The sequence below is a fragment of the Hemitrygon akajei genome, chromosome 3 (assembly GCF_048418815.1).
Source record: "Hemitrygon akajei chromosome 3, sHemAka1.3, whole genome shotgun sequence".
Classification (NCBI taxonomy): Eukaryota; Metazoa; Chordata; class Chondrichthyes; order Myliobatiformes; family Dasyatidae; genus Hemitrygon; species Hemitrygon akajei.
The window spans coordinates 37,064,883-37,091,771 of NC_133126.1; the positions used below are offsets into that span (position 1 = coordinate 37,064,883).

Here is a 26,889-nt window from a genome sequence, read left to right on the forward strand (position 1 = left end):
ACCTGAAACTATTTCTTAGTTTTTCAATGTAAATTACTTAGAGTTAAAATATGAAAATAATATAAATGCAAATCCTATCTTTAATATTTTAATTATTGTATTCAGATAATTTGCAGCTGCTTCAGCATTTCTGCAACAAGGCTCAATTCCTGAATGGAAAAGCAAAACAAGACATGACTGAGAAGCTTGCAGGTGAGGTATATTTCTCTTCGATTACAATTCACCAGGAAGGAAAACAAGGTAGTGAATAAATACCCAGTATTGTGTATCTGCACTTGTAATTTGCCATTGAATGGAATGGAATCTGTGCAGTTCCCTTTTCTCCTCAACAGCTGATTTCAGGATGTGTCATGACTATTCCATGGCAGCAATGAGTTGATCTCCATTATAAAGTGAGTATGTCCTCTCCAAGATGGAGACATGAAACATTGAAAGCATTTCCCATTTTGGTGCTATAAACTACTTGATCAAATACTATCTAGTTATTTCAGCTGTTGACACTTAAATGCAAACAACCATTCCAGAAGATTCTTTAAGGAAAGATTAAACTGGTCACACTGATTTAACTGCATTATTCCAAGGGCTTTTGATTGGCTTCAAACAATGTTTTCAGCCACTGAAAATTTATCATAAATTTGCTTTTTGAATAACTAAATTTTGTGGAGAGGGAATTTTGTAGGGGACAGTTTCTTTTAAGCTCCATTATTGCAATGACACGCCAGCAATTTATCCACCTCTGTCTTGAGGTATAAACCAGGTACTATAGACCCATAAATTAGTTGTAAATACCTTTTTGTGACTTTAATATGGTCTGGAAATGATTATTATAAAGATATGGATTAATTAAGGAAATGCAATTTGTATTTGTAAAATAACATTGATTATTTAAGGAAAATACTGATGTATGAATTTAAAGGAGTGGAATTCGTAGAATCACAGGAAAATGTCATGTAGGAGGCAGTCATTCAACCTGGTTAAAGATGGCTCTCCAATGTGATCGTATCTTCCAGCACTAGATTGGTAATGCTACAGTTTATAGAACTGCAAATACATATGCAAGTACTGTTTAATTGTGATGAGCGTTCCTGCCTCTTAACACCCTTTCATCATCCCTTTTTGCTGCTTCCTCAAAAAATGTAATGACATTAGTCTCACAATATTTCAATGTGTACCAGACAATTGATTTTATTTCTTACATCCTTCATTTGTGTGAGGAGTAAAAACCTTTACGTTACATCTGTCTGTATGTGCAAATTATAGTAATTTGTAAAAAAAAATAGTATGTACAGTATGATATACAACAGAACAGTCAATAGAGCCTTAGAAATACAATTGTGTCACCATAAATTAATCAGTCTGATGGCCTGGCTTTAATACTGCGGTACTGTTTCTCAGATAGTAGCAGCTGGAACAGTTGGGATGATTCGGGTCTTCAATGATCCTTCAGCCCTTTTTATGCACCTGTCTTTGTAAATGTCCTGAATAGTGGGAAGTTCACATCTACAGATGTGCTGGCCTGTCCACACCACTCTCTGGAGAGCCCTGCGATTGGGGGAAGTAACGTTCCCATACCAGACAGTGATGTAGCCAGTCAGAATGCTCTCAATTATGCCCCTATAGAAAGTCCTTAGGATCTGCGGACTTATGCTGAACTTCTTCAACCGTCTGAGGTGAAAGAGGCGCTGTTGTGCTTTTTTCACCACACAGTTGGTATGTACACACCAAGTAAGATCCTTGGTGATCTGTATACTGAGAAACTTGAAGCTGTTCACCCTCTCAGCCCCAGGTCCATTGATGTCAATAGAGGGTGAGACTGTTTCCTTTCCCCCTTTAGTCCACAACCAGTTCCTTTGTTTTTATGACATTAAGGGAGAGGCTGTTTTCCTGACACCACTATGTCAGGGTGATGACTTCTCTGTAGGCTGCCCCATTATTATTTGAGATGAGGCCAATCTGCATATCTAATTTGCAGGTTGGAGCAATGGCTGGAGACACAGTCATGGGTATACAAAGAGTAAAGGAGGGGGCTTAGGACACAGCCCTGGGGGGCTCCTGTATTGAGGGTTAGAGGGGCAGAAGTGAGGGAACCCACTCTTACCACCTGCCGGCAATCTGACAGGAAGTCCAGGATCCAGCTGCACAGGACAGGGTGAAGGCTGAGGTCTCTGAGCTTCCTGTCAAGCCTGGGGAGGATATTGGTGTTGAATGCTGAACTGTAGTCCAAGAGCAGCATTCTCACATAAGCATCCCTCTTCTCCAGGTGTGTAAGGACAATGTGTAGAGCTGCAGCTATTGTATTATCTGTCGATCGGTTGTGTCAGTAGGCAAATTGTAGAGGGTCCAGTGTGGGTGGTAGCATGCTGCAGATGTAGTCCTTGACCAGCCTCTCAAAACATTTGCTTGTTATTGAGGCGAGTGTGACAGGATGCCACTTGTTCAGACGTGTTACCTTGGTCTTTTTAGATACAGGGACGATGTTGGATGATTTGAAGCAGGCGGGCACTCTACACTGGGTGCCATCCAGTCCCGCACCTCGCAGCTGTTCATTCATTGGAAAGACCTGCGTACTTCAGCCTCAGAGATGCAGGTCGCATTGGCGGCTCTCCTCGGGGACTCAGTGTTGGCGACATTGAACCAAGTGTAAAAAAGATCTGGCCCAACTGGAAGAAAGGCAGCAATGTTAGCAGCACCACTGTGTTTAGCTTTGAAGTTTGTGATGGTGTGCAGACCTTGCCATAGGCTGCATGTGTTGTCAGTGGGGAGTTGTGTCTGGATCTTGTCCCTATATTGTTGTTCCACTGCCTTGATGACTTTGTGTAGATTGTAGCTGCATTTCTTGAGTGCTTAGTGGTTACTGGCGGTGAAAGCTCTGTCTTGTTCTGGTGAGTGCAGCGCTTGGAACTGTTGATCCAGGGTTTCTGGTTTGGGTGGACCCTGACTGATTTTTGGAAGACAACATCCTCGATACACTTCCGGATGAAGCTCGTGACCACTTCTGTGAACTAGGAGACATCCCCATCACAAAAGACATTCCAGTTGAAGTCATCAAAGCAGTCCTGTAGCATGGAGACTAATTGGTTGGACCAACAGTGGACGGTTTTAACTATGACAGTCTCTTGTTTCAACTTCTGACTGTACTCAGCAGAAGCAGGATGAATGAGTGGTCAGATTCATTGGTCAAACGATGGACGGAGGAGTGCTTTGTGAGTGTTGCAGAAGAGAGAGTAGCAGTGGTCGAGTATGTTATCTTTCTCTGTGCTCACCTGGATGTGTTGACAAAACTTTGGAGAGACTTTAGTCAGCAATGCTCAATGTCTCTGGTGACAATGAAAGCAGCCTCCATGTGTATAGTCTCCAGGTGCTGATGGTCACGCACAGTTCCTTGACAGCCAGGTCAGTGTCAGCCTGTGATGGAATATACATAGCTGTGATAATAATAGCTGTGAACTCTCTAGGCAGCCAGAAAGAATCTACACAGCAGCACAAGGTACTCCAGATCTGGGGAACAAAAGGATTTGAGGGCATGCACATTCTGGAGGTTGCACCAAACGTTATTGACCATGAAGCATACCACACCTCCTTTACTCTTCTCAGTGAGGTTTTTAGACTTGTCCACCCAGAACAGAGAGAACCCAAAGGGCTCGATGGTGTGATCTGGTATCATCGACCAGATCGCCATGAAGCACAAAATGTTACATTCCTTTGATTCCTGTTGATAGGAGATTCTGGCTCCCAGTTCATACTGAGTATTGTCCAGGGACTGAACATTAGCCAGAAGTATGCTCTGGAGCGGCAGCTGATTAGCACACCGACTCAACATCACCAGGACGCCAGCTCTTCTCCCTTGCCACTGGCACTGCTTCCGAGATAGCAGTGGTGTAGTAAATGAGCCTCCCATGGATTGTGTAAGCAGGGGTACCCAATGTGGAAAAGGCAGCACATTGTGGGTAAATGCCATCTTCCCAATGTTAAGAAGAGTCATTTGATCATATCTGATGTTACTATTTAGCTTCTTGAACAAGAAATGCAAAGGAAATAGCAAAAATTAGCTGTACATTGTAAAATTGATACAGAGCTTGCAACACGGTTACTGTACGCAGTTCCGTCCAGTTCAAAAACAATAGAAGTTTGCAGCATTGAAGACAGTAATTTAGTGTACTGAGCATACGTTAGCTAAAAAAAATAATCATACCTGGTGTAATCTAGCTTTTGTTTTTCACATTGAGTCATGTCCACGCTTTCTTAAACATTGTTAGTGTTTTTGCTTCTTTCCCCTTTCATCCAGCAAGTTTCAGCCCCTTGTCACTCTCTGAGTAAAAATATTTTTACTCAAATCTGCTCCTGATTACTGACCTCTCAGTTTTTTTCCTTTTGTAATGAAAATTCACCAATCCTGGCAACATCCCCTTGGTATTTTGTTTAACCTCCCTGGTGCTGCCACACCAGTAAGCTGTGGTCTTAATGTTTCAATGTTGAAACAATCTTCCTGCAATTAATAAAAGCCAATATTACATATGTCTTTAAAATGGAAAATGATGGTAACACCCTGCAGATTAGGAGGCATTAAAAGGGAAACAGTTAATATGCTGGGTTTGGAACCTTTCTTCAGAACTAGGCAAGAGGGGAAAACACATTGTTTTCAGTAGCAGAGAAGCAGAGGTGGGGGAGGGGATGGTAGGACATTGAAAATAAAAGTAGAATTCTATATTCCCTCATCCACCTTCACTTTCTATTTTGCTACCACTGGAATCTCTGAACAATCATCTTTTTGTAAAGTTCGTAATATTCTAATTTAATTCTGTTCCTGCATGTTCTCCTCATATGCGCTGTTTTCTTAGTAAAATGGTAGAGGAGTTTGAAAAACATAATGAGCTTATAGTAGACAGTCCAAAGCAAATCACACAATGCTGGAGGATCTTAGCAGGCCAGGCTGCATCTAGGGAAAAGAGTAACCAGTTGACATTTCAGGACTGGAGAGGACGAGGAGAAGTCAGAGTAAGAAGGTGGGGGGAGGGGAGGAAGAAGTTCAAGGTGGTAGGTGATAGGTGAAACTGGGAGGGAGTGAAATGAAAAGCTGGGAAGTTGATTGTTGAAAGAGATTAAGGGCTGGAGAAGGGGAATCTGATGGGGTGGACAGAAGACCATGGAAGAAAGGAAGGGGGAGGAGCACCAGAGGGAGGTGATCAGCAGATGAGGAGATTAGGTGAGATAGGGAAATGGAAATGGGGAACGGTGAGGTTGAGGGAGGGGAGCAATTACCATAAGTTTGAGAAATCGATGTTCATGCCATCAGGTTGGAGACTACCCAGATGGACTGTCAGGTGTTGCTCCTCCAACTTGAGTGTGGCCTCATCGCTGTAGTAGTGGAGGCCGTGAATAGACATGTTAGAATGGGAATCGGTTATGTTATGTAGGACTAGATGTTAATATCCCTCATTTGCACTCCTGAGACATGCTGCCTAGACTCTGCAGTGTGGCCAAGTGAGCGGTGGCATCTTCTGGGTTATCAAGTGGGCGCCCTCTTTCCTCAGTGTTTCACTGATAGGCCCATGACACCTCCAGAGGGTTCAGCAGTGAATCCTGGCGTCCCAGGCTCACCCCCTAGATGCCATTCACTCACTTGGGGGGCCCAGATGGAATCCTTTCTCTTCATCCAGAGCCACTGACTACCCTTTTCAGCAGCTCTGGAGAGATCTTTGACTGCTTATCGGTGTGTCTTCCCTGGCAGTCCCAACTCCCCGAGTAGCCTTGATGTTGATGTAGCTAGAAATCCTCTGCAGCGTACTTCGACCGGTCACACCCTTGCTTTCCAGCCACGTTGCTGCACATCGGCTGCAAGCACAGCGTACCTGAGCTTCTTGCGCTCGTAGGCCTCCTCCACTCCATCCTCCCAGGGCACTGTAAGCTTGATGATGTAAACAAGATGGAGTGAGGCCGACCATAGCACAAGGTCTGGTCTGAGGTTGGTTTCCATGATTTCAGTAGGGAAGCAGAGCCTCTGGCCTAAGTCTGCCACCATCTTCCAATCACGTGCCCTGCTGAGCCGCCCGGTGTCTGGTCTTGATGTGGTCTAGCCGCCCGGTGTCTGGCCTATCCCTCACCTTCCTGGACAAATGCTGTTAACGGCCAGTGGGATGAAGGGGGAGGGAGAGCGTTGATGTTCGTCTGCCGACTTTCCAGGACTGCTGCAAGACACCGTAGCACCTGGTTGTGCCGCCAGGTGTATTGGCCTTGAGTGTGGCTTGTGGAATGAGCTTCCAGTAGAAGTGGTAGAGGCAGGTTCGGTATTGTCATTTAAAGTAAAATTGGATAGGTATATGGATAGGAAAGGAATGGAGGGTTATGGGCTGAGTGCGGACCAGTGGGACTAGGTGAGTGTAAGCGTCAGCACGGACTAGAAGGGCCGAGATGGCCTGTTTCCGTGCTGTAATTGTTATATGATTATATATGGTCTTGCAGCCCACCAGAATGTGTTTTAGTGTTGCAGAAGTTGGGCAGAGGGAGCATGTGGGGTCCTCTCCGTACCACTGGCTGAGATTCATGGGAGATGGCAAGACATGGTAGGCAGCCCCGATGGTGAAGCTCGCTCTGAATGTCTCCATCTCCCACAGCTCTCTCCAGGAGATCTTTCTTTTCTCCACTCCCTCCCATCTCATCCATTGCCCTTACCTTGCCTGAGTGACAGTCTTACTTTGCCGCCTCCTCCTGCCGACGTATCTCCTACATCTCTGAGATGGAGCAGCCTTGTTCCAGGCTGGTGTATTGTCCCCAAGGCCAAGACCGCTCCTCCCTTGCTGCACTTGGCCCATAATGTCCCTGTGCTTGAGTGCCGCCTTTGCTTGCTCGGTTGCTTCTGATGGAGTAGAATTGAAATGGGTGGCCACAAATTCACCTATCACCAAAACTCATCTACCCCAGATGCCATCTCCCTGGTCCTATATTAATTTATGGAGCATCTGGATAGTAAAAACACTTGCATTAGAATGCTGTATATTGGCTACAGCTTTTTTTGAATTTATTTAAATCTTGCAGTCATCCCACAACATGAGGGAGTAAAAATCTTTGTGTTATGACTCCGTTGTAATATATAGACATGTGAATTTATAAGTCTAATGGCTTGTAGAAAGAAACTGTCCCATAGCCTGTTCGTCCTAGCTTTTTTGCTGCAGTTTGCCAAAACAGCAGCAGCTTGAACAGTTTATGGTTGGGGTGACTGGTGACCCCAATGATCTTCCAGGCAGCCTTTATGCACCTGCTGCTGTAATTGTTGAAAATGGAGGAAAGCTAACATCCACAGATGCACTGGTCTGTCTGTACCACTCTCTACAGTTCCTGTACCAGGCGATGATACAGCTAGTCAGTATGCTCTCAATGGTGCCCCTGTAGAAGGTCTTGAGGATTTGGGGGCTTATGCCGAACTTCTTCAGTTGCCTGAGATTGAAGAGACGCTGTTGTGCTTTTTTTATTTTTTTGCAACATAGCTGATATGTAAATTCCAGGTGAGATCTTTGGTGATAGTATTGCCTTCAATACTATAATTCCAAGCAAACTCATCAACACCTCCCACTACAACTGGATCCTCCTGACTAGAATATCACAAACAACATGAATAGGCAGCAACACCTCTGCCTCAATTATTCTAAACACTGATGCTTCATGAGGTTGCACCCTCAGCCCCCTACTCTACTCCATGAACACTCATCGCTGCATGGTCAGATTCTGCTCTAACTCCATCTACAAGTTTTCATATGATACCACTGTACTGGGCCATATCTCAAATAATGATTGTGTACAGGAAGGAGCTAGAAAACTTAGTAGCATGGTATTATGGTAAACTTTCTCTCAATGTTAACAAAAGAGCTGGTCATTGTCTTTGGAAAGTGGGTGTGCATGTGCTCCTGTCTACTTCAAAAGTATTGAGATTGGGAGCTTCAAGTTCCTAGGAATAAACATCACCAATAGCCTGTCGTGGTCCAACCACATGGACACCATGGCCAAGAAGCCCACCAATGCCTCTATTGCTCAGGAGGCTAAAGACATTTGGCATATCCTCATCGACCTTTGCCAATTTTTATCCATGTACCATAGAAAGCATCCGATCAGGATCTATCCAGATTGAGAATGGCAATTTCTCTGCATATGACCTTAAGAAACCGCAGAGACTTGTGGACGCAGCTCAGCACATCATGGAAGCCAGGTTCCTCACAATGGACTCCATTTATACATTTTGCTACCTCAGTAAAACAGCCAGCCTAATCAAGGAGCCCACACAACCCGGAAATTCTCTCTTCTCCCCTCTTCCATTGGGCAGAAGGTACAAAGCCGAAACCATGTGCCACCATTCTCAAGCAAAAGAAAATCTGCAGATGCTGGAAATCCAAGCAACACACACAAAATGCTGGAGGAACTCAACAGGCCAGGAAAAGAGCATAGTCGATGTTTTGGGCTGAGACCCTCTGCAGGACCTGATGAAGGGCCTTAGCCCAAAACACTGACTATACTCTTTTCAATAGATGCTTCCTGGCTTGCTGAGTTCCTCCAGCATCTTGTGTGTGTTACCACCATTCTCAAGGACATCTCCTATCCTGCTGTTACAGAACAATTGATGCTTCCCTGGAATGATAAGATGGAATCTTGACCTCACAGTCTTGCTTGTTATGATCTTGCACCTTATTATTTATCTGCACTGATGTTGGACAGTAGCTGTTAGATTTGATTCTTCATTTTGTTATTGTTTTACATTGTTTTCTCTGTGTACTGGGTAATGATTTGATCTGTATGAACAGTATCCAAGACTAGCTTTTCACTGCTTCTTGGCACATCACAATAATATTCCAGTTCCAAGGATTAAACAGTTACCGACAGTAACAGAAATAGCCCATATTGTTCATGACTGCCTTCTTTTTACTCTTGTAATTAGAAGGGAAATCTGTTTCTTTTATTTGGTCTGGCCTATATGTGAATCTAGAATTTAGTTGTCTCAGTGTTCAGGGACCAATTAGGGGTAAACGGCAAACGCTGGTACAGTTCATATCTCACAAACAGGTTTTTAAAACACTAATGATACTATGTGCAACTGATGAACAAATGCAATGAGTGCCTCACTGAATGTAACAATGGGTTGATGCATTGAATTTAAAATAAAACTGTAATAACAGATTTATTCCTTTTTCCATTTCAGATCTGGTGCCAGATCTTTATATACGAAAACCGCAAATTGTCGAACAAAAGGTTTTGCCAGTTTTGTGGCATCTTCTGGGGAACATGACAAATAGTGGTTCACTTCCTGGTAGCGGAGGAAACATTCGCATTGCTACAGCCAAATTGGCAAAAGTTCTGTTTGAACAAATGGGTCAAAGTTTAATTGATCAAACCCCAACTCAGCCACCACATATTTCAAAGACTTTACGGGACCTGTTAGATTCCACATCCTAAAACCAGAAATCAGCTTCAGAAACATTTTTAGTGAAAGCTAGAGAGCTTATATGTATTCCTATTATGTTTCTGTTGAATGTGCACTTTTCACACTTTGAAATGGTTCTATTTTTATGAACAGGAACAAATCTCTGTTTATTTGTATATGCTACAAGTTAATACTGGATTTTAAATTCTGCAATTGCAGGTTGGTTTCTGCAGTAGCCATGAATAACATTTACACTAAAATCACTGCAGCTAATCTTGCACTTCTGTACAGTAGGATCTAATAAGCATTTAACACTATCACTGTATGGAAAATGTCATTAATTGTAAAAGATGTGGTGCACATCAAATATATGTTTCTAAATTTGTAATCAAGTGTACAGTGTTAACTAATACACCTACAGATCACTATTTAATGCTAAGTTTCTATATCATTGGAGGCTAGGAGAGGGAAGAATGTAATTGGTAAAGTGCCTTGGCTGGCAGAGTTGAATCAATGTTTATTTTGTATTAGTCCTCCAAAATGAAAATGTTTATCTCTCCAATTGTGTATTGTACAGTGTTAATTTTCTCCTGGTTGTAAATTATTTCATTAGCTTGAAAGCTGAACTTAAAATTCTACATTTACACATTGTGTTTAAAATGTTACCAAGGCATGATCAAGATCCCTGCAAGAAAAATATTTTTGTTACAGGTTCTAATACATACACAATTGTCTTAAAGAAGCATTGATAAATGTATATTCCATATTTTTGAGCATACAAACATATAATCTTGTTTTACCTACCTATTTGTGAAATAATAACACTAAAATTCATTTGTGTAATTGTACAGTCAGTTGATAATAGTGCCAGTGCTCTTGAACAGGCAAAAAAGTATGTGCTTCTTGGTAAAATGTTTAAAGGAAGTAAATGACTTTATTTGTTTAAATGCAGTATTATTGATTATTTTTGATAAATTATTTAAATGTTTATCTGAATTTCTACCTTGATTTGCTGCAGTAGAATTCAGTACAATTCCTTATCTATGGTTGCAGTCACAACTCAGTGTATTATCACCATGGTGAGACTAAATACCTTTATATTCATACTTCTGTTGAGTGGTAAGTAGTCATACAATGACTAAGATGGAATACATAGCTTTAACACTTCAGCACTTCTGAAAGATCAGGCACAAAATGTTCTGCACTATATCTCAGTCACTCATATTTTGAGGATTTTTATTTATGTACATTTATGATAAGAATTGATCACTTTTGAAAAAGTTCATCAGGCAAAAAAAACACCATCAGTGTGTGGGCAGTAGTATAAATATAAAGCCAGGAAATGTCTAGACTTGTGATAATTAGTTTTTGTTTAATGACAGATGTGGAACTGCTCCATTTGGAAGGTTGCTCTATTAACGTCTCATGAATTCTTTCCTAAAGGGCAGATGGGTAAAATACTTAGAACTGGTATTCTCAATGAATAATCTACACTATAAAGCTGCAATTGTGCTGCTTCATGACAACCCAGGAAAGAGGTTGATAGAAAGTGAAAAATTTTAGTTCAAAAGACAGCTTTATATACAAGAATCAGGCTGAATGTATAGAAAAATACAGATGTCAGTAAATACTGACCAGACAAAGCAAGTAAAAAGAATGGGGATTAGCAAGTGTAGAATGGTATTTATAATGGTATTAGGGATTTGAGTTCAATTCTGTTGGTGTCTGTGAAGAGGTTGTACGGTGACTCATGACCACATGGGTTTTCTCTGGGTGATCTGGTTTCTTCCCATAGTCCAAAGTTGTGGAGAGCGCCCTCTTCTTTGTGGTGGCGTGTTGGGGAGGAAGCATTAAGAAGAGGGACGCCTCACGTCTTAATAAGCTGGTAAGGAAGGCGGGCTCTGTCGTGGGCAAAGTACTGGAGAGTTTAACATCGGTAGCTGAGCGAAGGGCGCTGAGTAGGCTACGGTCAATTATGGATAACTCTGAACATCCTCTACATAGCACCATCCAGAGACAGAGAAGCAGTTTCAGCGACAGGTTACTATCGATGCAATGCTCCTCAGACAGGATGAAGAGGTCAATACTCCCCAATGCCATTAGGCTTTACAATTCTACCGCCAGGACTTAAGAACTTTTTAAAAGCTATTATTAATGCTTTTTGAGATAGTGATTTAGATGCATATCATATTTTTTACTGAGTTAAGTATTGTATGTAATTAGTTTTGCTACAACAAGTGTATGGGACATTGGAAAAAAAGTTGAATTTCCCCATAGGGATGAATAAAGTATCTATCTATCTATCTATCTATCAAAGTTGTATTGGTTAGTAGGTTAATTAGTCAATGTAAATTGTCCTGAGATTAGGGTAATGTTAAATAAGTGAGCTGAAAGGGCGTACAGTGTAACTCTTTTGTTTAAAAAATATCTATCTATCTATCTATCTATCTATCTATCTATCTATCTATCTATCTATCTATCTATCTATCTATCTATCTATCTATCTATCTATCTATCTATCTATCTATCTATCTATCTATCTATCTATCTATCTATCTATCTATCTATCTATCTATCTATCTATCTATCTATCTATCTATCTATCTATCTATCTATCTATCTATCTATCTATCTATCTATCTATCATCTCCACAGCGATTTAAAGGCTTTTGAAATGTACATAACAATAATCAAGTTGTCAGAAGAGTAAAGGGGTTCGTTAAGGACAAAACTGGGGATCTATTAGTGGGGACGGAATTTGTGCCTAAATGTACATTTTGTGTTCATGTTTATCAAGAGGATATTGATAAAGCTGCCAATGGCAGGCAACTCAATTTAATATTGGCTACAGTGAGAATTCTATAAACAATAATCCAGATGACAATTTTGCAAGTATGAGTAATAAAGGAGAGCACTCCTGCATTTGTCAGAAGGAAATGGTGCTTGACCACCATGATTGTTTTTTACAGCGTGGGCACAAACTTGTCTAAGACAAGTTAAACCATTGTAGCAAAATTTTTTTTGTTTTATATTGAAAGAATATACATGTACAGGATTCTGTACTGAAACATGCTGTATGTTTTTTTTTTAATTTCACTAATTTAGATTTAGGATTATAGAACAAATTTTTGAAATTTACAAATGAGACCAAAATCGCTAAACTGTAATGTTCAGTAAGACTGACTGTTGGAATAGTAAAACAGATGACAGATATAATTCAATATGGAGAATTGCATGTGGTACCACAATGTACTCAGGCTGCCAACTTTTTCCAAATGTGATTGATAAGTAGTCCAATTACAGTATGATACATCACAGACTGCAAAGGCTTTAAGGATTAAAACACTATGTGCAAGACTATCAAGGATTGATATTATTGAGGACAAGTGACATGTGCTAGGATTCCTGACCATAGCAGAAAAAGTTGCAGCAAATGATTTATTTGCCAGAAACAATCCCTGAAAGACACCACTGGTATTTGCTGCTGCTGGGCCTTCACCCTGAGATCTACTTGTGCATCTAAATGTATGGATTATAACAATGTACTTGTTATAGTGTTTGTTTTTTCAGTGACTAGAGGCATATCCAGCTCATAGAATGGATGTTGTGACTTGCTAAACTTTTATTATGAGAATTTATTCCTAGGTTTGTGATTGCTGAGAATGTGATAATGTTCCACACTTTACAAGAGTTGATAAAGGCCCTACTGTGTAAAGCATCAATTTACTTGTCTGTACCACCCACAATTTACTGGAGCAGTTGAGAAATAGATGGGCTAAATTGTGTGAGGAAACTGAAGTGATTAAAGGCACTTCCAGTGGCTCTCAAGGCAATGCATACATGATAGTATTGGGATCTCCCATGCACTAACCAAGCACTCCTCCACCTTCGGTTAACAGATGAACATCAATACTATAAGTGAAAGTATGGTGCAGCATTGTGTGGCACGAACACAAACTCTTAAAGATTTTCCTCAACAGGTACTTGAGGCCCATAAGTCATGATGGCTGCCAAGTGTCACACCTATCAGCCAGGAGTCTGGGTACTACTGAGGTCCTACCACTGAAAGAATTGCTTTGAACCCCTTTGGGAAGGTCAGGTTCAAGTACTGCTAACCATGCATACTGCTTTGAAGGTTAGTGGAAGACCAACCTGAGTCCATGATAAGCCAGCTGGGCTACCTGGGCTTTCTGGCTACCAGTCCGGGAAACCAGTGGCAATAAGAAACTTGGTGACAAGGACTGAATTATTTGATCATTACTGTTTACAGCTTAAGTAATCACTATGAATTATATGTGTTTTGCTTAATTATGAAGCTACCTCATACACTTACATTAAAGAGCAATGTACATAAAGGCAGAATGATTCAAATTTATTTATCACATACACAGTGGCCACTTTATTAGGTACACATCTAACTCGCCACTCATGAGCCAGCAACTGTATATAAAGCATGCAGATATGGTCAAGAGATCCAGTTGTTTGAACCAAACATCAGAATAGGGAAGAAATATGATCTAAGTGACTTTGACGGTGGAATAATTGTTAATGCCAAACAGGTGGTTTGAGAATCTTGGAAACTGCTGATCACCTGGGATTTTCACACAGCAATATCTGGAGCTTACAGAGAATGATGCGAGAAACAAAAATATCCAATGAACGGCAGTTCTGTGGATGAAAATGCTTTGTTAATGACAGAGCAGCAGAGAATGGCCAGACTGGTTCAAGCTGACAGGAAGGTGACAATAATTCAAATAACCACACATTTCAACAGTGGTGTGCAAAAAGTATCTCAGAGTGCACATCGAACCTTGAAGTGGATGCGCAACAGCAGCAGAAGACCATGAACGTACACTCACTGGCCAGCTCATTAGGGCACTCGGTATACATCAAAACTGAGTGAAATGTGTCATTTGCAATAACAACCAACAAAACTGAGAGTTTGCTGAGGGCAGCGCTCGTGTGCCATATATTCTTGTACCAAAAATCATGCCCTCAATGTTCAACACAACATAGAACAACACAAGCAGCAGCAACAATTAAACAAAACAACAATAGCCAAACTATCCGCTTGCCTATCTTCTACCCCATCACACACAGAGATCTTCAACCTTATGTCAGGTGCCTTGGGGCCCCAGACTCTCAAATGCACAATCATCAGCTCTCCAATCTTCAGTATCTAGCCCAGGTTCCCAAACTTGCAGACTTTGTGCTTCTAACCTCCAGTCTCCGGCCTGGGCTTGCAATCTACTCACTCTCTTTGTTCAGTCTGACTTCCCAGGCTTTCTACCTCTGGACTTGCTGACTTCAGCTTTTGACCTTTCAGACTTTCTATCTCTGAACTCACCAAGTTCTGAATTTCAACCTTCAGCTTTGCCAACTTCACAGACCTCCAGTCCTTGATGACCTGGTTTGGGGGGAGGTGTCACTGGCCCTCGTCACTCCTGTGTGGACTTCACAGTCAGGACTAATGACCCCATTAACTGAAGAAAGCAAATGAAAATGAGATGGAAACAGTTCAGATAAATCATGAAGTGATAGAGGAAAGTCAATCAGTGGGGACAAATAAATAAAAGGGGAAAGAAGTCATAGAATAAAGTGTAGGTAAGCTCATGGTCATGCTCTTTTGTAGAAAGAATAAAGGCATAGACTGTTTTCTAAGCAGGGAAAAAATTCAGAGGTGCAAAGAGAATTGAGAGTCCTCGTGTTGAATTCCCTAAATGTTAACTTGCAGGTTAAGTTGTTAAGGAAGGCAAATACAATGTTAGCATTAATTTCGAGAGGTCTAGAATATAAAAGCAAGGATGTAATGCTGAGGTTTTATGAGGCATTGGACAGACCACACTTGGAGTATTGTGAGTACTTTTGGGCCCATTAAGAAAGGATCTGCTGGAATTGGAGAAGGTTCAGGAGAATGATTCCAGGAATGAAAGGGTTAAGGTATGAGTAGCATCTGGACCTGTACTCGCTAGAATTTAGTAGAAAGATCTTTGGCCACAACCAAAATTGTGGAGATGTTGTTGTTATCTGGCCTATGTGATCCCACATAGGTACCAGCTGCTATCACTCTCCCTATATCCAACTGCACCGAGGCTGCCATCAAAGGACTTTTACAGAATCTGAGCATTTCAGGATAATTGTGTCCCCATTATAGGGACCTGTTGGACTAACTCCTGAGAGCATCAATATGGCCCTGGCGATGGAGAAATTAACTAATGAAATGACAGCATTACATGTCACAAGCTGAGCTGTTAAAGACATTATAGCTGAAATGGTGGCAATTCCTACTTGAAAATTGATTGGCTGAGAAAGGTGATACTTGTACTATCATTGGCCAGGAGTATTGCACATATATCTCTCATACATCAGAAAACATCAGTGATTTGGTCATAAACGTTCAATTGGAAGCTGACAAGGTCAGAAAGATTGGGCAGGAATTATACTGTGTCCTATCTTACACCTTGTGGACCCTTTAACAGACCTCACTTCCTCCTGGGAGATTGTGGCGGCTCCATTGTATAGTGGGTAATGGGAGACTCACTCATGTTAATTGTGGTATTTGTTTTAATCTCTTGCCCAAAATCATTCTGTGGAATGATGGCCCGAAGATCAACCACCTCCATTACAGTCCAACAGTCCTCCTGCTGCTCTATGATATTAAGTCTTTGCCAAGGCTGATATTGTCCTTTGCTGGATAAAAGTGTGCAAGTTGCAGCAAGGCAAGTGTTAAGATAATGTGTTGACAGACATAGTTTGTAGTCATTGTACAGTTACTTAGCTGAACATGGCTATCCAGCAAAACTTGAATTTTGCGAACCTAGCTCACCTTTGCATGGCTATGCTGTTCAAGCCTAGGAATCAAGGTCATCAGGCATGTCCAAACTAGTTTAGGATGCTAACAAAAGCCAGGTGGTATTTACTAGCTATTGGATAGTTTGTTTACTCATTCTCAATTATTATTGATCTTTAATGCATTGATTTTATTGGTTATTAACACTTGAAATATGTATTTTGATTGATACTTTTAAATATAGATGACCTAAATGAGGAAGTAGAAGATAGATAGATAGATACTTTATTCATCCCCATGGGGAAATTCAACTTTTTTCCAATGTCCCATACACTTGCTGTAGCAAAACTAATTACATACAATACTTAACTCAGTAAAAAAATATGATATGCATCTAAATCACCGTCTCAAAAAGCATTAATAGCTTTTAAAAAAAGTTCTTAAGTCCTGGAGGTAGAATTGTAAAGCCTAATGGCATTGGGGAGTATTGACCTCTTCATCCTGTCTGAGGAGAATTGCATCGATAGTAACCTGTCACTGAAACTGCTTCTCTGTCTCTGGATGGTGCTATGTAGAGGATGTTCAGAGTTATCCATAATTGACCATAGCCTACTCAGCGCCCTTCGCTCAGCTACCGATGTTAAACTCTCCAGTACTTTGCCCACGACAGAGCCCGCCTTCCTTACCAGCTTATTAAGACGTGAGGCGTCCCTCTTCTCAATGCTTCCTCCCCAACACGCCACCACAAAGAAGAGGGCGCTCTCCACAACTGACCTATAGAACATCTTCAGCATCTCACTGCAGACATTGAATGATGCCAACCTTCTTAGGAAGTACATTCGACTCTGTGCCTTCCTGCACAAGGCATCTGTGTTGGCAGTCCAGTCAAGCTTCTCGTCTAACTGTACTCCCAGATACTTGTAGGTCTTAACCTGCTCCACACGTTCTCCATTAATGATCACTGGCTCCATATGGGGCCTAGATCTCCTAAAGGTGGGTTAGTAAGTTTGCTGATGGCACAAAGGTTGGGGGTGTTGTGGACAGTCTGGAGGGTTGTCAGAGGTTACAGCGGGACATCGATAGGATGCAAAACTGGGCTGAGAAGTGGCAGATGGAGTTCAACCCAGGTAAATGTGAAATGGTTAATTTTGGTAGGTCAAATTTGAAGACAGAATATAATATTCATGGTAAGACGCCTGGCAGTTTGGATTGTTACGTAACCCCATAACTGGGTTAGCAGACCAGCAGAAATGGAATGATACGTTGGAGTCTGGTGGTACTGTAAAGGTGCTTATTAGTAAACCAAGCAATACAGTATCAAAAATGCAAATATACATATAAAACAGGTCAGCAATGATAAATACAGAAGTGCAGGAATAAGAATCAAAACCAAGCTGTATCAAAGTCTAGGAGTAAGTGAATTGTCATAAGAGAATATAGAGTTCAGTTCAGTTTGTGTTGAGGTAGTTGTTGTTGTGTTGCAATGTTGGAGAGAGAGTGAGAGAGAACGAGCAAGAGATGAGCAGCTGCAGCAGGCAAACCTTCCGTCATCTTCTTGTACCGTTGTACCGTTGGGGTCACTGGTTATGACCCTTCCATTCCAGGCTGGACTGTTCTTCAGTGATGGACTCGTCACCCAGGCAAGGGTGGACACACACACAAGTCCCCACTGGTCTGCCTTCATCCACCGTACTCCGGACCGATTCTCCTGAACCGATCCTCCAAGCCCCCACCTTCCTGTGGGTGCATAGCACTCTTTCAGTGTCCACTGGTGTGTCTGTGGGTGTCCCCGCAGACTCGTCTTTTATCCCCACTGACGGGGTATCAGCCATCTGTCAACTCTATGTCCATCAAACTGGGCTACTCCCTGTTGTCTCAGCAAGAATGTTAACGAGCAAAGAAGTGTCCTTGTAGCAAAAGATTGTTTACCTTTTCATCATTGAAGAAGCCATAATACTAAATCATCCGACTCTCTCTCTCTTATCTGTAGCAGATGCCTCTACCACTGTTCTTCATCTCTCTCTCATTAGCAGCATAGTTCCCGGGGGGGGGGGGGGGCTGTCAGCTCTGGACCCCATTTCCATCTGGTTTGTTCAGCACACATAACAGGATGATCAGAGAGATCTTGGGGTCCATGTCCATAGACACTCAAAGCTGATGCATGGAATTGAGTTCAAGAGCTGTGAGGTAATGATACAGCTAAATAAGACTTTAGTTAGACCCCACTTGGAGTACTGTGTTCAGCTGTGGTCACCTCACTACAGGAAGGATGTAGATTCTATAGACAGAGTGCAGAGAAGTTTTACAAGGATGTTGACTGGATTGGAGAACACACCTTATGAGATTAGGTTGAGTGAACTCGGCCTTTTCTCCTTGGAGCGTTGGAGGATGAGAGGTGACGTGATAGAGGTGTTTAAGATGGTGTGTGGATCAATCGTGTGGATAGCCAGAGGCTTTTCCCCAGGACTGAAAAGGCTAACATGAGGGGACACAGTTTTAAGGTGCTTGGAAGTAGGTACGGGGGGGGGGGGGGGGTGGGGGGATGTCAGAGGTAGGTTTTTCCACACAGAGTGGTGGGTGCATGGAATGCACTACCAGTGACAGTGGTAGAGGCGGATACAATAGGGTCTTTTAAAAGAATCTTAGGTACATAGAGCTCAGAAAAATAGAGGGCTAGGCGGTAGGGAAATTCTAGACAGCTTCTAGAGTAGGTTACATGGTCAGCACAACATTGTGGGCTGAAGGACCTGTAATGTGCTGTAGATTTCTATGTTCCATGTTCTATATAGATTTAGCAGTTCATCAGGAGGCTCGTAAAGCACATTTTTATGTCTGATTTCCATTATCTGCAGTTTCAATGTCAAATTATTTTTAATATCCATGTCCATGATTGTTCAATTTTATTTTTTCCTGAGCTACGGCGCAGAACAAGCCCTTCCAGCTCAACGAGCTGCAACACCCAACAACCCACCTAACCTGAGCATAATCACAGGACAATTTATAATGACCAATTAACCTACTAACTGGTATGTCTCTGGAAGGGGGAGGAAACCCACATGCTTCTTACAGATGGCATCGGAATGGAACTCTGAACTCTAATGCCCCAAGCTGCGACAGTGTTGTGTTAACTGCTACACTACCGAGGTGGCCCTACTTTCTTGACACCGCTTTTATATGCTATATTATTCATGTAAAACATAACATAGGAGCTAATGACATAAATTCCTGCAGTAATTCTGATTAAATATTATTTAATAGCTCAAATTCAAGTTTAATTATCATTAAACCATGCATGAATACAGCCAAACAAAACTGCATTCCTCTGGGACCATTGTGCAAAACATAAACAGCACAAGGCACACAGCACATTCAAGATAGGAAGCATATTTACAGTCACACAAAAGAAAAAAATATATAGCCCAAGTCCCTGAGTGACATGTCCTAGAATATCAGAATCCTAGTTGCAATTTATTGCTTCCTAAGGCACCTTGGTTTGGTCCTTCTGATTTCACACCATCTGGAAGTGACTCCCACTGAAGGTACACAAGGTACTGAATTCAATTTTCCTGCTGCCCCTTTTGAGACTAAAGTCACCTCTTCAGACTCTCTGTATTGTCTCCGGGGTTTTGAATTTAGCTGCAACTATTCTGAGTCAGTCAAACTCTGGCCACACTTACTGAGCTTATATTACTGTTCATTCTTGTTGTTACATCCTTCAGAGTTTCTGAACTGCCTCCACATTGTATTGCAGATCTCTCTTAAATCAGCCAACTACTTGATTTGATGATTCAGTACTTCCACTGTAGATGCCAAGTTCTTCTGCAGAAATGCTGCAGTCTTATTGTTTCCATTAATATTATCTATACCAGACTCCATTAATGGCACAGAAGTTTCTGGAACTTCTGGAAAGTGGCTTTCTCCTGCTGTTCAGGTTCCTCTGAACTACTTGCCCTCAAGGCTTGTGAATATTTCCATTACTTTGACTCAAACCAATCAAAGTGGGCTCAGTTATTAATTTTCTTTGGATCATATTCCCCTGTTCGAATTTTCCATGTAGCTTGTTACTTCCCTTTATAGGAGAACTCCTGATCTCACGGTGACCTTTGCAGATGGTTCTTTAGATGGATCTTTTGGCATTGCATTTCATTGCTGTTATGATGCAATACCAACTTCACTGGTGACCAGTGGCAAAACAGACATGCTCAGCACTTGGCACAAGACACCACCCCACACTGCTAACTGTGACTCTATGGAGATGTGATTCTCACATACTCTCAGTATTTTGTTTCTAAAAATGTATTCTTTGTTAATATTACTCAGACTCTGCAAACCGACCTCCAAGAATATCAGTATCAGAATTGGATTTAATATCACTGAAATACATTGTTTAAAAAGTGGTTTGGTGGCAGCAGTACATTGCAATACATAACAAACTATAAAATACAGTAAGAAATATATATGTACTAAAAATTAGTGAAAAAGAGAGCAAAAAAAATTGAGGTAATGTACATTGTCTATTCAGAAATCTGATGACAGTGGTGAAGAAGCTGTTCCTAAAATGTTGACTGTGTGTCTTCAGGCTGCCATACCTCCTGCTTGATAGTTGCAATGAGAAGAGGGTGTGTCCTTGGTGATGGGCATCTTAATGACAGATGTTGCCTTTTTGAGGCATTGCTCCATGAAGATGGCCTTGCTGCTGGGGTGGCCAGTGCCCATGATGGAGTTGGCTGAGTTTGCAGCTTTTTCCAACCCTATGCAGTGACCGCTTCGTACCAGTGATGCAATCAGATAGAATTCTCTCTATGGTACATCTATAGAAATTTGCAAGAGTCTTTGGTGTCTCCTCAAACTTCTAATGAAATAATAGCCACTGTTGTGCCTTCTTTGTGATTGCATCAAGATATTGAGCCTAGGCCAGATCTTTAGAGATGTTGACACTCAGGAACTTGAAACTGCTCACCCTTTCCACTGCTGGTCCTTGATGAGGACTTCTGAAGTTCACAAACAGTGGTTGTAACATCATTCAACCAGCTAATCTATTTCACTCTTGTACGCCTTCTTGTCACTACCTGAAATTATGCCAATAATAATTCAGTCTCCAGCCACACAGTCATGAATGTAGAGCAGTGGGCTAAGCACGCCTCCTTTAAGTGCACCACTGTTGATTTTCAACAAGGAGGAAATGTTATTTCTGATCTGCACTGACCCCTTGGTAAGGAAATCAAAGTTCCTATTGCAGAGGGAGGTACAGGTTTTGCAGCTTGTTGATTAGTACTGAGGGTGTGATGGTGTTGAACCTGAGATGTAATCAATAAACAGCATCTTGACATGGGTATTGCTGTTGTCCAGGTAATCCAAGGCCAAATGGAGAGTCACTGAGATTGCATCCGCTGTAGACCTATTGTGATGATGGACAAATTGCACCAGGTCCAGGTCCTAGCTTAGACGAGAGTTGGGTTTGGCCATGACCATCCTCTCAAAGCACTTCATCGTAGTAGATATGAGTGCAATTGTGTGATAGTCTTTGAGGCAACTCACCCTGCTCTTCCAGCGTTAAGACTGTCGCCCTTTTGTAGCATGTGGGAACCTCTGACTGCAGCAGTGAGAGAATGAAGCTGCCTCCAACATTCCAGCAGTTGTTGGCACAGGTTTTCAATGTCCTATCAGGTGCAGTGTCAGGGCCTGATGCCTGGCGAGGGTTCACCTTCATAAAAGCTGCTTTGACGTCAGCCTCGAAGACAGATTGCAGGGATCTGTACATGTAGAGTTCTACTCTTTCTTTTGAAAGCATGCATAAAAGCACATCCGGGAGTGAAACATCACAGCCATTCACGATAGGTTTCGCCTCATAGGAAGTAATGGCCTGCGATCCCTTCTTCGCTCTCAAAACAGCCTTCCATAGGTTATACCTCTGCGTGTAAAGTTCTGGATCACATAGACATAGAATGACATAGATCTAGTCCTTAGCAGCCTATGAATCTCCTGATTCATCCTCTTTTTTTGGTTTGGGTATGTTCAGTACGTACCCGAAGGCGCACACACTCAACTCTGCAGATCTTAATGAAGTTGGTGACAACTGTGGCGCATTCATCCAGATCTGAATAGGAATCCATGAATATCGTCCAGTCCACCACCTCAAATCAGACCTGTAAGTGCTCCTCCACCTCTCCTGACCAGACCTTCTGGATCCTCACTACTGGTGCTGCAGTCTCTGTCTCTACCGAGAGTAAAAGTACAGCCAGGTAATTGGACTTCTCAAAGTGTGAGCATGGGATCACATTCTTATTCACCATCACGTTACTTTACCAATGCTGTCAGCTAAAATGTCTAATTTTTTAGTACCATCTCTACCATAGGTGCTGTCCTGCCTGCTCCCCTGTGCATTAAGTCTGGTTTACAAAATATTTTCATCTTAATTTTCCTATCTGCCAGTAAGCAATGCCCAACCTGGAAGTTACACAATTGTGCCACTGTCTTTCATCCAGCCATTTATTCACTGTCTAATTCTACTCACACTATGTTAAACAGTCTTTTCAAGGTTTTTAATTAATCTTGATGTTAAATTTTTTTAGAACATTAATAGATTCACTGGTAGTCTAATATGACTCCAACCCCAACAACAGCAACAATATCACCTTCCATTTCTCATGTGTGGCTGTACTTCTCTGTGCTTTGAGGCTACCCACACATCAACTGTAATTTTGCTCTTCAGGGATACTTCATTTTCCTCACAAAGGTCAACTGCTAGAGTTTGCTTATATCTCTCCAACCTGCTGTCATCACTCTAGCAAGAGAACAGCTTTCTTAAATGTTTCTTTCAGCCAGATCCTTGCTCCTGTTTCTCAGTGGTTACAAGCTCATTGGTGGTCACTGTCTATTGAATCTGTTGCCATGGAGAAAACACCAAGGTGAGGAAAAGTCCAAACCAAGAAAAACTGCAGCTTCATTTGGTGATGAAAGGGAGTTCAGGTAAGATATCAGAATCAGGTTTATTATCATCAGCATGCGCCGTGAAATTTTCTTAACGTAGCAGCAACATTTCAATGCAATACATAATCTAGAAGAAGAATAAATAAATTACCATATACGTATATTGAATAGATTAAAAATCGTGCAAAAAACAAATAATATATTTTAAAAAGGCGAGGTAGTGTTCAAGGATTCAATGTCCATTTCGGAATTGGACGGCAAAGGGAAAGAAGCTGTTCCTGATTCGCTGAGTGTGTGCCTTCTGTACCTCCTACCTGATGGTAACTGTGAGAAAAGGACATGCCCTGGGTGCTGGAGGTCCTTAATAATGGACGCTGCCTTTCTGAGACTCCGCTCCTTGAAGTTGCCCTGGGTACTTTGTACGCTAGTACCCAAGATGGAGCTGAATAAATTTACAACCCTCTGCATCTTTCAGTCCTGAGCAGTAGCTCCTCCCCTCCATACCAGACAGTGATGCAGCCTGTCAGAATGCTCTCCACGGTACAACTATAGAAGTTTTTGAGTGTATTTGTTGACATACCAAATCTCATCAAACTCCTCATGAAAGATAGTCATTGTCTTGCATTCTTTATAACCACATTGATATGTTGGGTCCAGGTTAGATCCTTAGAGCTCTTGATACCCAAGAACTTGAAACTGTTCACTCTCTCCACTTCTGATCCCTCTGAGGATTGGTATGCGTTCCTTCATCTTACCCTTCCTGAAGTCCGCAATCAGCTCTTTCGTTTTACTGATGTTGAGTGTCAGGTTGTTGCTACCAACACATGACATGGATGATGCCAGTCACCAGCCTGTACACACTTTGCCAGCTTATGTGCTGCCCTGAGACCCTAAAGGTGAAAGATGGTACCCTCACCCTGGGCTACCCAGCACTAGCAAAACCTCAGGAGTAAGGCAGCAGGCCCCTCTTCTGCCATGATCCATGCTGACCCCAACTCCCCCTTTGTGCCAGTGGAATGCAGGCAGTGTTTTTCAACATAGTTTTCTTCTTGCACTCATCAACAAAAGTATCATATCTTTTGGCTAACAGGCACAGTGAAAGCTACCAAGTCATTCTTACACCCATGCGCTATTCTTGAACATCAAGCAGGTCAAAAGTTAGAGTATACAGCACAGAAACAGGTCCCATAGACCACCACATCTATTAAGGACCCAACAAGAGACTCTCTGCAATGATCCCATTTACCAGTGCCTGGTCCATACTCGGTGGACTCCTGTTCCAAATGAATACTGTATCTTGAGTGTTTCGGGCATACAATGTCCTCTCATCCTTTTAGGATACCCCAAAAGTGCTTTACATCCATTAAGTATTCATTCTTTTTAACTGACACATTCATATATAAATACATACTAGAACATTGCAAAACAGCAAAATAAGACTTGCTTTATGAATCATTTCTTAACCCCTTTGGAAATTGAGATTGAGACAGAGGCATTTCTGTCCTGTTTGGTTTTTCTCTACGCCTCTAAATTCTGAAGGGGCTGAAGTGAGCTGGATTATGCACATCCGTACTTGCGTCCTACAATGCACAGTAGAGGCCATCCTAACATATTGCATTACTACATGGTATGGGAACTACACTGTAGTGGACAGGAAGGCTGGACAAAACCGTTGTTCATGGACTTTTTGCCCCACTCCCATCAGGGAGGGGGCTACGTAGCATACAGCTAGGCCACCATACTCAAAAACAGTTACTTTCCCCAAGCAGTAAGACTGATCAAAACCTCCACCGACTAACCTACGCCTCCACACCCACAATCGCCGCTATTTAATTATTTCTTTTCAGTCACCTTATGTACAGACACTCCTGTGAAGAGCATCACATTATGGACATACAATCAATCTATGTATATAGCTATCTTAAGTAATTCCTGTATATTCATCGTGTTTTTATTCTTGTATTCTTTATCTAATTGAGTTTTTACTCAATTACATGGTGTCATGTAACACCGTGATCCCGAAAAACGTTGTCTCGTTTTTACCAGCAGTTATGATCGAAATGACAATAAAAAGTGACGACTTGACTTGTACTGCATCGGATCCGGAGTAACAATTATTTATTTCTCCTCTTACGCTTGTATTCCAGAAATGACCTTGCACGCTGCATTTTCTGGTGTTGTTTTAATGCGTGCAATTTCAAGAGGTGAACATGTTTTTCAAATTATTTTTAAAGTCCAATCATCCCATTATCACGGTACGAACTTCCAAGGATCGCTGGTTGCGCAGCTGGGGTAAGTGAATCCCGTGACGCGAGGGTGATGTCAGAGGGTGGGCGGGGTTTAGCACGGAGTGTGTCAGGAGTAGGAGTGCGAGTTGCGAGCGGCTACGGCGACGGGGGGACCGCATTATGGCGGCACGAGGTGAGTATGGCTGGCGAGTCCTGGCGGGAGGCCGGGCAGAGCGACCCCCGGGGGCGCCGGCCTCTGCCTCCGCCGCCCCTTCTTCTCTCAGGTTGGCTGCGCGCCGCTTGCCTTGCTCTCGGGCCTTAGTGGAGGCCTGATCTTGGGACCTGTAGGAAAGGTAGCAGGCCCGCGTTGAGTCCCGGATCCTCGCCAAGCGGCGAAATCCTTATGTGGGCTGCGCCTGTGTCTAAATATATCCGATCTCCGGCAGCCCGGAGTCACCCTGCTTTTCCTTTGCCTGTAAGAACACCCGTTCCTTGCAGATTTGTATTGAAATGTCTTAGCCTAGCGTCGTGTTCCACTAGGTATAACGAAGCAAAACTTTTAAAACCTCGTCCAAGGCATTGTAGTAAATTTACAGCACCCTGTTTTATAAGGATCACCGTAGGCAGAGGTTGGTGTCAGGAATATCGCCTTAAAAGTTATGTTCTAGGCACAGAACATTAGACTGACACGCCAGAGAGATATTGGGGAAATGCGAGTTTCAGGAGTGCTGTCTTCCAAGTGGGACGTAACAGAAGTAGGCCATTCCGCTCATCGAGTTTACTCCGATTTGATCATGGCTGATTGATGTCCTTATTAATCATGATGTTTTAAATATACCCAACGATGTGACCTCCACAGCCGTCTGTGAGTTCCACAGATCTACTACCCACTGGCTTAAAGTGATCCTCATCTCTATTCTAGAGTGACGTTCTATTCTGAGGATGTGCCTTCTGATGCTAGACTCTCCCTCTAATGGAAGCATTTTCATTCTATTTAGGCCTTTCAAAATTTGGTAGGTTTCAATGAGATCCTTCCTCATTCTTTTAAAGTTTTAGTGAGTGCTGGTCCAGAGCCATCAAATGCTCCTCCTACATCAACCATTTCATCCCTGGGATCATTCTGGTAAGCCTCCTCTGGACTTTCTCCAGCACCAGCACATCCTTCCTTTCGATATGGTGCCCAGAACTGCTCTCAATACTTTATAAAGCCTCTGCATGAAATCTTGCTTTTAGATTCTAGTCTCCTAGAAATGGATGCTAGCATTTCATTTGCTTTCCTTATTACGACCCAACCTACAAGTTTACCTTTAGGGAATCCTACATGAGGATTCCCAAGTTCCTTTGCACCTCTGATTTGTTTTTTCCTCCCTATTTAGAAAATAGTCTACACTTTTATTCTTTCTACTGAAGTTCATGATCATATAGTTCAGTACCTTGTATTCCCTCTGACTCTTTGCCCATTCTCCTAATCTGTCCAAGTCCACCTGCAGACACCCTGCTTCCTCAACACTACCTGCCCACCTATTCTCGCAAACTTA

The 26,889-nt window shown here is 42.2% G+C and overlaps 2 protein-coding genes across 5 annotated transcripts in view; both read left to right on the top strand.

Annotated features, from left to right (window-relative positions):
* Positions 1-10,350, top strand: part of LOC140724871 (TOG array regulator of axonemal microtubules protein 1) — a 73,514-nt gene extending 63,164 nt beyond the window's left edge. The window contains exons 21-22 of the mRNA XM_073039601.1: positions 106-192; positions 9,182-10,350. Coding sequence (XP_072895702.1) covers positions 106-192; positions 9,182-9,435 — 341 coding nt within the window. The 3' untranslated portion in view covers positions 9,436-10,350. The remainder of the gene's footprint in view (positions 1-105; positions 193-9,181) is intronic.
* A 15,106-nt stretch (positions 10,351-25,456) lies between these two features.
* Positions 25,457-26,889, top strand: part of prpf39 (PRP39 pre-mRNA processing factor 39 homolog (yeast)) — a 29,730-nt gene continuing 28,297 nt past the window's right edge. For all 4 annotated transcript variants that reach the window (XM_073039602.1, XM_073039603.1, XM_073039605.1 and 1 more), the window contains exon 1: positions 25,457-25,544. In XM_073039602.1, the coding sequence (XP_072895703.1) occupies positions 25,532-25,544 (13 nt within the window). In that variant the 5' untranslated portion in view covers positions 25,457-25,531. The remainder of the gene's footprint in view (positions 25,545-26,889) is intronic.